Source organism: Euphorbia lathyris, chromosome 4, assembly GCF_963576675.1.
Source record: "Euphorbia lathyris chromosome 4, ddEupLath1.1, whole genome shotgun sequence".
NCBI lineage: Eukaryota > Viridiplantae > Streptophyta > Magnoliopsida > Malpighiales > Euphorbiaceae > Euphorbia > Euphorbia lathyris.
Window position 1 is genome coordinate 56,305,452 of NC_088913.1, and position 12,495 is coordinate 56,317,946.

Consider the following 12,495-nt stretch of genomic DNA (forward strand, 5'->3'; position numbering starts at 1 on the left):
GTTTTGGTTGTTGGTGGGAGTGGACATTGTCAAAGTTTGCAGGGACTTTTTTGCCACTGGTTCTTTGCCATTGGGTTTGAATAATACAAGTATTATGCTTATACCCAAGAAGGAGCAACTAGAAACTATGGGCGATTTTCGTGTGATCTCCCTCTGCAATGTTATATATAAGATAATTGCAAAAGTTATTGCAAATAGAATGAAGCCTTCGCTAGATTTGCTTATCTCTGAGTCTCAAAGTGTGTTTGTTCCCGGCCGGTTGATTACTTATAATATCCTAATAGCCTTTGAAACAACGCATTTCTTCGAACAACTAGGAGGAAGGGTCATTTTGCTTCCTTGAAGATATACATGAGTAAGGCGTACGATCGTTTGGAATGGGGATATGTTAGAGCAGTGTTAAGCAGATTTGGCTTCGGTGATCGTTGGGTGGATTTAATTATGCGCTGCCTTGGAACAATTAATTATCATATTGCAGTTGATGGTCAAGAGCTATAGGTTTAAGATGAAGACACATTGATCTTGATATCTTTCAGATGATATCAGACATCCCTTCTTTGATTGTCGAAACTCTTTAGGGTTTCTACTTCTTGACGTTCATGAAGAATGGTTCAACATTCTATAGGCACCTCCTTTGTCTGAACATTACGTTTGGGGTGATTTTGTCAGTAGTTTGTCTCATGTTATCCTTTATCTCTATGGTAGGTGAGACATTGTGTCATATGGCATCAAAGGACATCATCCTTTAGTAGGCATGTAGTCTTCTTGCAGTCATCATTTATTGCTATTAGTTAACTCCATAAACCGATCGATATGTGTCTTAAGAAATCTATCCTACATAAAAGCAGACATAAAGGTTTTGGTAATTTTGTAGCAACCTTTGTATTACTTCCTACACTTTGAGCTTCCAATCTTTTCTCAACAACCTGTAAGTGTTTTTTCTTTCTCTAGCATTTATTTGTTTCATGGAATTTTTGAAGCGCAAAAATTCTCATAGATAGTCACTATAATCCTTGGCGCAACGGTAAACGTTGTTGTCGTGTGACCAAGAGGTCATGGGTTCGAGTCTTAGGAGCGGTCTCTTGCCAAATAAATTGACCCTTGCTCAGCAGGGACACGTAGTGCGACCGGACCGCCCTTTTTTTATAGTCACTGTAATCCTTAATCCAACCTCTGACAAAGGGAATAAGGTTGTTTTTGAAGGGGGAAAAAAAAAAGTAGAATCCTAAGGACTCGGGACAAGGTTATATTTTGATGACCTCTCAATTGGTGGATCTTTCGGTCGAATTCTCGGACCTTGGTAGCATGGAGACGCATCTACCTGGCCTTGGGAAACATGTTGACGAGGGATTCAAGAAAGATGGCAAAGACTTCATGGGGTTTTTATGTTCTACCTGGCCTTGTCTCAATTTATACCTTTTAGGTCCTCTTGGTTGAAGGGGTTCCCTCTTACTAAGTTTTGTCTACAAGATGATCCTCTTGCATCTCATTTAGTTCAATCTGATTGACACATAATTCTTTGATGGGATTTAAGGCTTAGCAGAAACTAAGACATTTATAGTGACTCTTCAACCTGCAGTACCATCTAGAGTTCAGATGCTGGATTTGTATGAGGAGGACACGACATCTTTCTCTCCTACACCTTCAAAGCAAGCTCCTCTACAGATAAACCCCATTGCTTCAATACCTTTCATTGAGCCCTCCAAAGGTAAGTATGGACATAAGCCAGCTGAACGATCAATGACTCTTCATACTTTGGTTATTCTGTGGCCGGAGGCTATGGAAAGGAAGGCTGCACAAGTGGAGCCCCTAAAGTAAGACCAAGTCTAGGTGAAGAAAGCTATGACCGGAAGCTTAGCTGCTATCTACGGATTGACTGTTGAGGAATTGTCTATTTTAAAGAGTATCATACCTCTAAAGTAAATTTGATGTCTCATTTAGGTTGTTTGGTTAGGGTTAATGTTAATGTTAATGGATATAATGATGATTTTTCAACTCGTTTAGGTTTGTATTTATGTGAATTATTAGATTTGGAAGTCGAAGTAGTTGGTTCTGAGTTAATTTGCGATACTTTGCATTTATGGTTTTGCTTCTCAATTTATGATTTTGCGAATCGCATTTTAGGATTTTTCTTCTCAATATATGATTTTGTGAATCGCATTTTAAGTACGTTTTGTAATTGTAGGTAAATACGAATAGTTTTGCTTTGCAATTAGTTAAATGTGAAGCTTTAAGGTGAAACATGAAACTGTTTTGTTGTGTCTGAAATGCAAATATTATTATCTATTATATTTATGAGGACATTAGAAGACTTTGGGAGAGTGGAATCGATAAGAAAGATTTTAGAGTTTTAAAGTATTATGAGGAGAACATCAGATTTTTTTTTTTAAATATGAGGATTTATGGAGGCAATTGTTGGTGTTTGAGCAACCAGCGTATATCTAAATGAATCTAAAAATATAAATTTCTCTGTATCATACCATGGAGAATGAGATCCTCAAAATTAACTAAGCCATTTAGAGCCTCAATGAATACCAGTTCACTGTTGTTGTTTTTTACTGTAAACATGAAATTATCTATATTCAATACAATTTATCTTATTATTATCAAGACATTGATAATAAATTAACAGGACATATATGTTCCATAATATTTGTCTTTCTAGAGAAATTTTTTTATTTCAGAATGTTTAACATTTTGATTCAACCAATGTACATTAATTAATGTTTTATCAAATATATCCCTATTTAAATTGCCTTTTTATTTTAGAAATAGATAAAATTTAATTAACGGATACAATTAATATAAGGGTAACAAAATCTTTAGTTAATATTAATTAGACATGCTCATGTAGTTGATTGTTGAAAGAATGGAGTTTGGCAACTTTCAGACCCTCTTAGCACGGCAGAATCAGAATCGGAATCGGAATCTGATTTATACACTTGTTCTTTCATAAAGTTGAGATGGAAACAGAAAGTTGTTGTCCAGGGGCTATTAACCAGTGGCGTCTGTTTATCAATTGCTTCTCCAAAAAATATGTACTGCTAAAGCTCATCTAAGTTGCACAATTATCATCTTTTCATTTTTCAGAATTGTCTTATTGAACTGATATCTATTGTAACTAGAACTTTTTTTTTAGTGTATAGTTGAGACTTGTAAGACAGAATCAAGGAAAAATTTAGAATGATCAAAATCTAAATGGACCCGGCATATGAGGAATTGACACGGGAGATAATGCCGATGTGTCAATTTCTAATTTTTGGTTTGGGTGGACTTGTAACACGAAACATATGACCTGGTGGTAATTTCTGACACCACAACAGGATTCAAGACAACCCAACCCAACCGACACAACACGATTGACACGAAAATCATTTTTCTATCATTTATATCATATATAATCATATAGAACATATAGATGAGATAACACAATTTTAACACTGAAATCCGAAATTGCCACCCCTTGTGATCGAGGAGGAGTACGAAGAATGAAAATGAACAAGAGAGAAAGAATAGAAAATTGAGCAACAGAACAAAGTGTCGACTCTTTTAACTCATAAGAAGGAATTTTATTGGTATTTCATTCATTATTAGTATTTATTAAAAATGGTACAAGTGGAAAGTGATGATATCAAGTGTTAGATAAGATTACATGCATACATAATCCTTTTTATACCTTTGTATTTCCAGTTCACTCATCATCAGGACAAGTTTCAAGAAACGCTCTTACTTTTATCTGTTCCTCTGTCGTCAGCTCAGCATCTCCTTCGCTCAACCTCTTACGTACTGCTGCACTTGTACTGTCTGTACCATCAGCAACAACCTGGTTCAAAGGTACAACCAAAGTAAGACATGCTTCATTTTACTATATCACAATTCGTGGCCCTCAACTTCGTTGTTTTTACACATTTTTCATTTCCCGATTATCCCAATCGCTCCCTGTTCCCTCTCCAACTCCGTCACTCTCTCTGGATATACAGCTCAGTATGAGTTTTAGTAGACACTCTCCACCAAGCCACATGTGGCCAAAGAGAAGCACATCAAACAATGTGCATTGGACGTTTTGAAATTGACAAGTGGCATTTTACAGGACCATGCTTACACATAACATGTTACTGGCTAGCACAAAGTGGATGGAAAAGGTCCAGAAAGAACAGATTCCCCGTGTTTCTCTCTCAGACTACTAAAGGAAACAATGCTCATAGTAATATCAGAAAACACCCTAAGAGAACGAGTCTTACTTCAACGTAATTGTTGACATGCCCATCTTTGTTGGGGGAAGTGAAGGGTTCATGTTCGTTGTATAACCATTCACCATCTACAACATACTTGTACTCGTAGCGCCCTTCCTGTTCAAGCAAGAGTAAGTACATTAATGCATCCCAATTTAATAATTACCCATTCACCATCAACAATGTAATTTTACTATTGAAGTTTGAATACAGGGAATGCTTTTAACTATTGTTGTAGCAATGGATTTGAAATATTAAGGCGAAATGCAGTACAAATTATAAGCAGCGTCCAAATGCACTATAACTACTCCAAATAAGAGAGAGAGAGAGGACTTGCCAATAGTTGCCTCTGAAGAATCCACAATCCCTGTTGCTTGTCCAATAGTAGAGGTATTCCCTGGAAAAATAAATTGCAAATATAGAATCAATGGCCAAGGAGAAACTAGAAAGGCAAAGAACTAGATGGACAACTACAAGAAGTATAAAGTGATGCTTATGCAGTAAGAATTATGAAGTAAGAATCTTATTTTTCCAAAGACTCTAAGGATTTAGTTTCTATCCCCTGTTTCTCCCTTATTCTTTGTTAATTCAGCGGTACAACAACCAATCCTTAATCCCAATTAGCTAGGGTAGGCTACCTAAATCCCTATTTTCCAATAGGTTGTATTAGAAAACACAATCTTTTGAGAGATCAAGCAGTCAGAGGTCCTAATAACAGACATCCAACACAGCATGTCTTCGCTTTCCCTCTTTAACCATATTATTTATATTCTCTCAAATTTATAAATGGGACTGCCTATGGGATGCATTGAATCCAAAAACCACCTTAAACATCCTAATCGTTTATCCTCAGTAACTGTCACACCTAGCATTTCAAAGATACGATAATTTCTGATTCTATCCATCCTTGCAACTCCACCTATCCATTTCAACTCATCACAGAGGTTTGTTGATATTCTATCTTACCACCCCACATCCACTTCAGATCATACTTAGACAGATACCTATTCTATGAAAACTTCCTTTATGTTCACACGACATCCCTGTAACACATTTTTGTTTCATCCATCAGAATTAAAGCAAATTATTGAGGTAATCAAATGGCAATTAGGAACTGTCGTGGGTCCTAACTTGGAATACTTTTCATGCCTTTAACATACTTGATTAGCATAAAAGCACATGTCATATGGAAGTGTCATTTGATAGGGTTTTAGTGCTTAACAAGCCAATACAACTGTATAGTTGAAGTGAAAAAACTGGCCTAAATCAAGTCCTTTCACATCCACAAACATGTATCAAATTTTCTCTAGACAAAAGCAGCTTTGCCGATTTTCTCAAATATTGAGGCCTGTAAAACATGAAGGTCGTATATTGGAGAGTTAACCTTATTGAGTACAAAATTTTCACAGCATTACAGAAAGAAAAAAAAATCACCTTACTAAATATATGCATACAATGCAAGTATGCATTGACATAGATGTTCATTAGCAGTGAAACTCACCGCTTCTCTAATGTCCATAGCTTATAACAAGAAAACCCTTAGTTATTAATACCTGGCCCCATCCAATATCAAGTCCAGAAATTTCCACTCTAGAGCATTCGCCATTCTTCCATGTCAGAGTAACAAGCCTCTTCCTGAGACCTGTAAGCTTCCAAATAAGAGAAATGGAATAAATTAGTTTATATGCAGACCAGATACATCATAAGCAGAAATATAACAGCAGATCACCTGCAGCTCTTATTATTAAAAGATACCATTATTTATATCAAGATACTTCTCAATCATCAATTTGTTGCCATTATATATGGAAGAACACCAACAATTGTTCAACCAATTAAATTAGGGGTGGAGATAGGAGCATGAGCCTCAATAACTCCAGTATCATTTGATTTTGCACTAATGTTTATAAAAAAAAAAAAAAAAGGGCGGCCCGGTCGCATTACGCGTCCCCGCTGAGCGAGGGTCCGGGGAGGGGTCCCACCACAAGGGTGTATTGGGGGCAAGCCTTCCCTTGCCAATTTAATTGGCAAGAGGCCGCTCCTAAGACTCGAACCCGTGACCTCAGGTCACACGGCAACAACGTTTTACCGTTGCGCCAAGGCTCGCCCTCTTTTGCACTAATGTTTATAACAACAAAAATACATAGTAGTATCTTCTGCTAGACATTCTGCTCAAGTGATTCTAACTAGCTATTAGTTCACCGGTGACGGTCACATCAATCAAAATTGGGGATGTTAACAACTTGACCATCATATCATGCAAAAGGAGCTGCCCGCCTCAAAGTAACTGAAAACTAGGATATCAAACAAAGTGATAAAATATAGAACTGAAGGAACTCTTCTGCCTTTAAGCTAAGAAATTTATTGGGTTGACCACTGGGTATGCCAAATTATGGATTCGCAGAGTGAAATGTACAAATTTACAAGGAGGAAATCTATCATGCAACAGTCATCACATAAAGGACTTTTTTGTTTACAAGAAGAACAAAACCTAATTTATATAAGCATCTAAAAAGAATTAATATGAAAAAAAAAAAAACAGATTCAAGGCTTCTTTTTTTATAATAATATGAAAAGGATAAAATAACTCACTATATCAGCAGTTGCACTTTTTATAGCATCGATCTTAGGGAAGCATGAGCGCTTGCTCTGCAAATAAAAAAGACATTGAGAGAGAAACTATCAGCAGTTAATATATTTATCAGCTACTCTGAGCAGATTCCTCTATTTTACATACATGAAGTGTGAAATATTAATACAGCGAGATTCCACGATATCACTACAAATCTACAACAGTGAAAATATTTGGATATGAGATATCTATATTAGCTAAGCTAGAAAAGCAAAAAGCGATGATGCATTTAACATTAGCAAACCCAGACAACTAGTTTCAATACCAGGCTAAAAGCTCTTTTGAAACTGACATCAAATGCAGGTACTCGACCACAACTATTACATACTGAATTTACAAATTCATCAACTGGACCCACATACTTCTCAAACTTAAATACAATCAATTTAATCAAGAAAATCATTTTCTTTGTAAAATAATTGTAAATCGAAAACATATGGGATACATTACCCTAGTATTGAAACTAGTTTTTTAGGCTATAATAAATTAAATCGTTCATGATCGCTTTTTAGGCTGTATAGGATACAATAACCTCTGTTTTCATTTAAAAAAAAAATGTAACAAAAGAAGCAAGTTACCAGAAGCAAATCATGGGCATCATTAAGTTTGTACCCCTGGACCCAGAACATGTAGGCCATCTGTGATTCACATATAAACAATCAGTAATTGTCAAGGCAGATAATAAACCATTATCAATAGATAATCATACCGGAGCTATCAAATATAAGATCTATTTTTTGCCCATTTTCCACAAAATGTAAATTTTTTCCTCCAAATTTAAGCATGAAAGTTCCATGCTGATGCCCATATGTTCTTATTTGTCATGGGAAAGCTTGTGTACAGTGAACATTCATTTATTTAACTTTATGCTTAGTGACTACTTCCAACACCTTCCTCAGTTAATAAATACTCAGTTGACTTAGTTGATGTTTGACTTGCATGATAAAACATCTCATCACTTATTGGAACAGATTATTTAGAATATCAAAGAGTTGGGATGCCACAAGCAAGTTTGAGAAAGATTTCAATCATTTGTTTTCACTCATGGAAATAGTACATAGTACTAAGGGAAGTCAAAACATAAATTTTATTTCATTGACACATTCCCAATAGGACCAATACTAATATCAAAGAATGAAATGAAGTGTCCCAAGGCAAAGCATCATGCTACATAAAAATACAAGTCACAATTACAAAGTCTATTTACTTTCAAAACTGAGAACACTGAGGCGACAAGGCTAGGCGTTTAGGGTACCAAACATAAAACAAGCTAATTTTGAGGGAAGAGGTTAGGTGGTTCTTGCTTCCTTTATTGCACAACACATATCATAAACTATTTAAAAAAAAAAACTTAAAACATAAGATGTTCAAGAACTTGCAGCTCAATGTTTCAGAAATAAAATTGAAATGCCTACAGCAGCAGCAGGAGCTCTTCCTAGTCCAGCAGTGCAATGTATATATGTCACACCTCCATTTTGGTTTACAGCTCTGCTTAATTTGCTAACAACTGCTGGAAGTCTTATCCGTAAATCAAATGCATCAAAGTCTCTGCATTATAAATATTAAAATACATATCACTGCTTGAACTTGTTATGTTAGCTTAGCAACTGAAATGAACCGAAGTAGAAATTTAACTGAAACAAAATAATTTTACAGAGTAACCCAAAAAAAAATTACAGACTAAAGAAAAATGGGTGAATGGAAATTCAATGAGCACAACAACTGAAGTCCCAAAGGAGTAGAAAATGATTAAATGTAACAGTTGATGTCCCGTGATTGGAAGTGAATGACTAAAATACACATAGCACAGTATGTATCTATCATCTAAAGTTCCTCAAACAAAGGAGCCAGCTATCTACCCCCATTTATTTGTTCCTTTAGCTTATATGGCTACAAAAGGTTAACTGTTCATGGAAAAGATATATATACATGCTCACCTTATCTCTGCACGCACATGTTGAATGTCACCACATTCCTTGGCATATTCTTGAATGGACTTGATATCTACCCCAAAATATCTGGAAATATTAGTGAAGGAATTATACTAATCTTCACAAGCTAAAACTTCATATACTTTAAGGCTCAAGCTGTTAAATATCAACCAAATGAAGACCACGTATAAAGCTGCCAGCACTGGAAACTAAAGGCACGTGGTTCTAATTCAAATCATGACCTCAAATAGAATTTAAAGCACTTATTTATAGGATACTCCAGGTCTGAATCTTGTTGCAAGCAAAATATGGTTTTCACTCCTATACTTCGAAGCTTATCCACATCCTCAGGACTCTAGCAGTTTGAAACAAGAGGAAAAAATAAAAATAGCACAAGTCAGAAACAATTTGTGAAGATGATGATGATAATAATAGTAATAGTAATAACAATGATAAGAATAAGAATAACAATTCCTCCATAAAATTCATAAGGAGTAATCACCTGTAAGCAGGAACCAACGATCAGGTCCGGACGAATGAAGTTGTAGTTCATTCCTAGTTCATGCCTATAGGTCAAAACTGTACTAAACACATTAGAAAGAATGATTAGCAATTATTACAGATAAAAGAAAAGATATACATTGCATCACAAATGAGGAAGTTTTGAAAAAACATGTCATGAAGTTATGAAGCACAGACTAGGGGGCGGACACAGGTGCGGCATTTTAAAAAAATATAAGACACGGGTGTGGCGGGACACAGCAAATTTTATATAATTAATTATATATATACTATTTACAAAATATATAAAAAAAATTGACAAATCACAAATAATTCATTTTATAAACCATAAAAAAAACATCCATAATGAGATAAGTCATTAATCATAAACCTAATTTATACCAACTTTAGAGTCTGTATGTATCATAAACCTAATTTACAATTTGTATTATAAACATAAGCCTAAGAAAAGACTTACACGGATGAAGAGGAGAGAAGAAGTAATCGAGCACAGATGAAACACAGAGGAGGAAGACTTCACAGAACAAAATCGCACAGACAGGAGCAGCAACAAAACGCACAAGTGAAGAAGACACAGAAAAAGTGGCGATTGGAAGAAACAGAGAGAAGCGCAGACGGAGAGAGTAAGAGATATATTTAGTTTTTTTTTTTTGTCTAAAAAATTTCTAATTAAACCCTCTTTTAAACTTTACATTCTTTCCCTCCCGCCGTGTCCCAGCCGTGTCGGAATTCACAATCAAAAAAACCCAGGGGACACGTTTGTGCGGTGTCGGGTGGGAATCTAGCTGTGTCTCCGGCGAGTCCCCGTGTCTGGCGAGTCCGACACCGCCACTCCGACCTCGGGAAAGAGTCCGTGCTTCATGTTGACATCGAAAACCCAAGGAACCATAAGCATTTTAAAATTCAAGTTGACATCCCAAAAACTTAAAACACATTTCTCAGTGAATATTCGAGATTAAAATGATGCAGCATTGCCGGACATACCAGCACCCATAGCTTCTGTCATGTTGTGACTGTATGTCTCAGATTTTTTCTCCTCCTCCTTTGTGTCTGCACCACTTGTATCAGAACTGGACGCAGAACCAGAAATTGCCTACAGTGACAACAACAAAATTTCTTTAATGAAAAAGGGGAGAAACTTTTTTTCCTTTTAACCAAAAAGGAGAGAAATGACTTGAATTTAATTATGTACTGAACAAACGGCCAATTTTAATGATGATTTCTGAAAAAGAGAAATTAACCAACAGGAAGAGGAACTATCTTAATATGCATACAGATGCAAGTTATAACAAGCAAACAATTCAAAATAAATTCCAAAGAAAAAAGAAGTGAAAAAGGAAACGAATATATAGAATCAGCAAATTCTGACGCTACCTTGACAGCCATACTTGGATACCGATGGGTCAAATTTATCACTCCCTGCATCAAATCACAGAACTCGACAAATTTATCTAAAGCAAATAGGGAAAAATGCATACTAGGACACAATAAGAAGAGTGAGATTAAATTACCACCGCATTAACAGAAACAGATGATGAAGAAGAAGAACGAATAGATATTATCGGATGGCATTTGAAGGCATGGAAAGGCAAAACAGAGGATCTAGCAAAAACGAAAAAAAAAATTGTAAGATTAAACGAAATAAACACTGAAAAGAGGAAGAAAATGGGAAAAGGAGTACTTGGGGAGATAATGGAGGCAGTCCATCGGAGGAGGAGGAGAAGGAAGAACTGTCAGGGAAAAAGGGTGAGTGAAATGTGAACTGTTTTAGTCCAGTTTTTTTGTAGAGTATGATGGGATTAGGAGAAAAGGAGGATTGCCTTTTGAAAGATTCTCTCAAATGCCATTTTCATATTCTTTGCAAGAGAGAAGTGATTTTTTATTATATTTTAATCTTTTTGTGAGGAAGAAGCAATTGGTTCATAAATAATTTTCCCTTTTACAGATGCAACAAGTGGGGCCTATTGCACGGAAGACTCAGATTTCGCACGTGAATTTCGGATCGGATCAAACTCGGTCGGCGAATCAAGGGTAAATTACACCCATCCCCACTGAACTTTTCTTTTTTTGACAACATCCCCACTGAACTTTAGTCATTAATGGGTATTGCTATATACCGTCCCTAAATTCCGGTCCACCGCATCCTCTTGACTATATTGCCCTTCTCATTTTATTTCTTCCAAAACCTTAAAAACTCTCTCTCCCTTTCTCTCCCGAGCACAAATCCCGGATTTTACAAAAATGGACCCAAGCATTCCCGAAGATAATGATTTCGAACACGAGGTAATATTACGATTCTTAAATACGTGTCTGTTTAATTTTTAATTTTTTTTCGTTGGTTTTTGCCTGAACGGGTAGCACATACTCCCGGTCCGTCGGCCGAATGCATGAACTATCCGTTCGGCCTAAGGACGGGCAACATGCGGCACCCGTTCCACCGAGGGAACGGGCAGCATGCGCCGCCCGTTCCGCCGATGGAACGGGTGGTACGCGCCGCCGGTTCCACCGATGGAACGGCAGTACGCTTTGCCCGTTCCACCGATGGTGAAACGGGCAAGCTACCTGTTCAGGCAAAAAGGGGCAGAAATTGCCCCGAAGTTTTTTTTTTAAATTTTAATGTCAATTATGCTAACATATTATGCATTTTTTGTATATTCAGGTACCGATAGAAGATTGGAAACCCGATAACATTGATTATAGTTCGCGTTTCATAACGGATACCATTTTCCCTTCATGTCAGGATGCTATTGATTGGGCAAAAAAGATAGCTATTCAGAATGGGTTTGAGATTGTAATATCTTCGCACAAACATGGGGGAAAACAGAAGCTGTTGCGATGTTCACGGGGTGAACGATATAGAGGTGTTGTGAAAATTGATGAAGATCCTGCAATTAGAAAAGGTAAAACTAAAGCGTGCCGCTGTAAATTTCAGATTAAAGCCTATCAACATGCAAACATTTCTGGATGGGGGATATAGGCTAAGCCTGGGTTAACTGGAATGCATAACCATACAATGCGTGTGTATCCAGAGGGAAGTCGGCAGATGAGCGGACTCAGTATCGCATCTAAACAAATTGTGCGTGATATGACTCCAGCTCAAGCAAAGCCCTGTGCTATTTAGCAGCAGTTAAAGAAAAACACCCAGAAGACAACTCAGTAATTAAACACATATATAATT

General features: G+C 36.5%; 1 protein-coding gene across 5 annotated transcripts; it reads right to left on the reverse strand.

Annotated features, from left to right (window-relative positions):
• Nucleotides 1–3,557: 3,557 nt before the first annotated feature.
• Nucleotides 3,558–11,211, reverse strand: LOC136226367 (phosphoglucan phosphatase DSP4, amyloplastic). 5 transcript variants are annotated; one of them, XM_066014814.1, is made up of 14 exons: nt 10,999–11,209; nt 10,829–10,919; nt 10,692–10,736; nt 10,302–10,410; nt 9,298–9,374; nt 9,074–9,150; nt 8,802–8,882; nt 8,280–8,412; nt 7,443–7,502; nt 6,825–6,881; nt 5,786–5,881; nt 4,570–4,629; nt 4,242–4,349; nt 3,558–3,823 (listed from the first exon to the last, which is right to left on the reverse strand). In XM_066014814.1, exons 1-14 carry the CDS (start codon nt 11,022–11,024, stop codon nt 3,692–3,694), a joined length of 1,152 nt encoding a protein of 383 aa, XP_065870886.1. In that variant the 5' UTR covers nt 11,025–11,209; the 3' UTR covers nt 3,558–3,691. The 5 variants fall into 5 exon arrangements, with proteins under 5 accessions (XP_065870886.1, XP_065870887.1, XP_065870890.1 ...); XM_066014815.1 differs by lacking the exon at nt 7,443–7,502 and having other exon boundaries at nt 10,999–11,211; XM_066014818.1 differs by lacking the exons at nt 10,692–10,736; nt 10,829–10,919; nt 10,999–11,209 and having other exon boundaries at nt 9,298–9,379.
• Nucleotides 11,212–12,495: the final 1,284 nt, after the last annotated feature.

Bases quoted from the DNA above. Each gene is read 5' to 3' on its own strand.
- LOC136226367 (XM_066014814.1), bottom strand. From the start codon at position 11,024: ATGGACTGCCTCCATTATCTCCCCAA. The intron at 8,413-8,801 runs GTGAGCATGTAT...TTTATAATGCAG, and splicing joins CATGTGCGTGCAGAGATAAG to AGACTTTGATGCATTTGATT. The intron at 4,630-5,785 runs GTATTAATAACT...TTATTTTTCCAG, and splicing joins TTGATATTGGATGGGGCCAG to GGAATACCTCTACTATTGGA.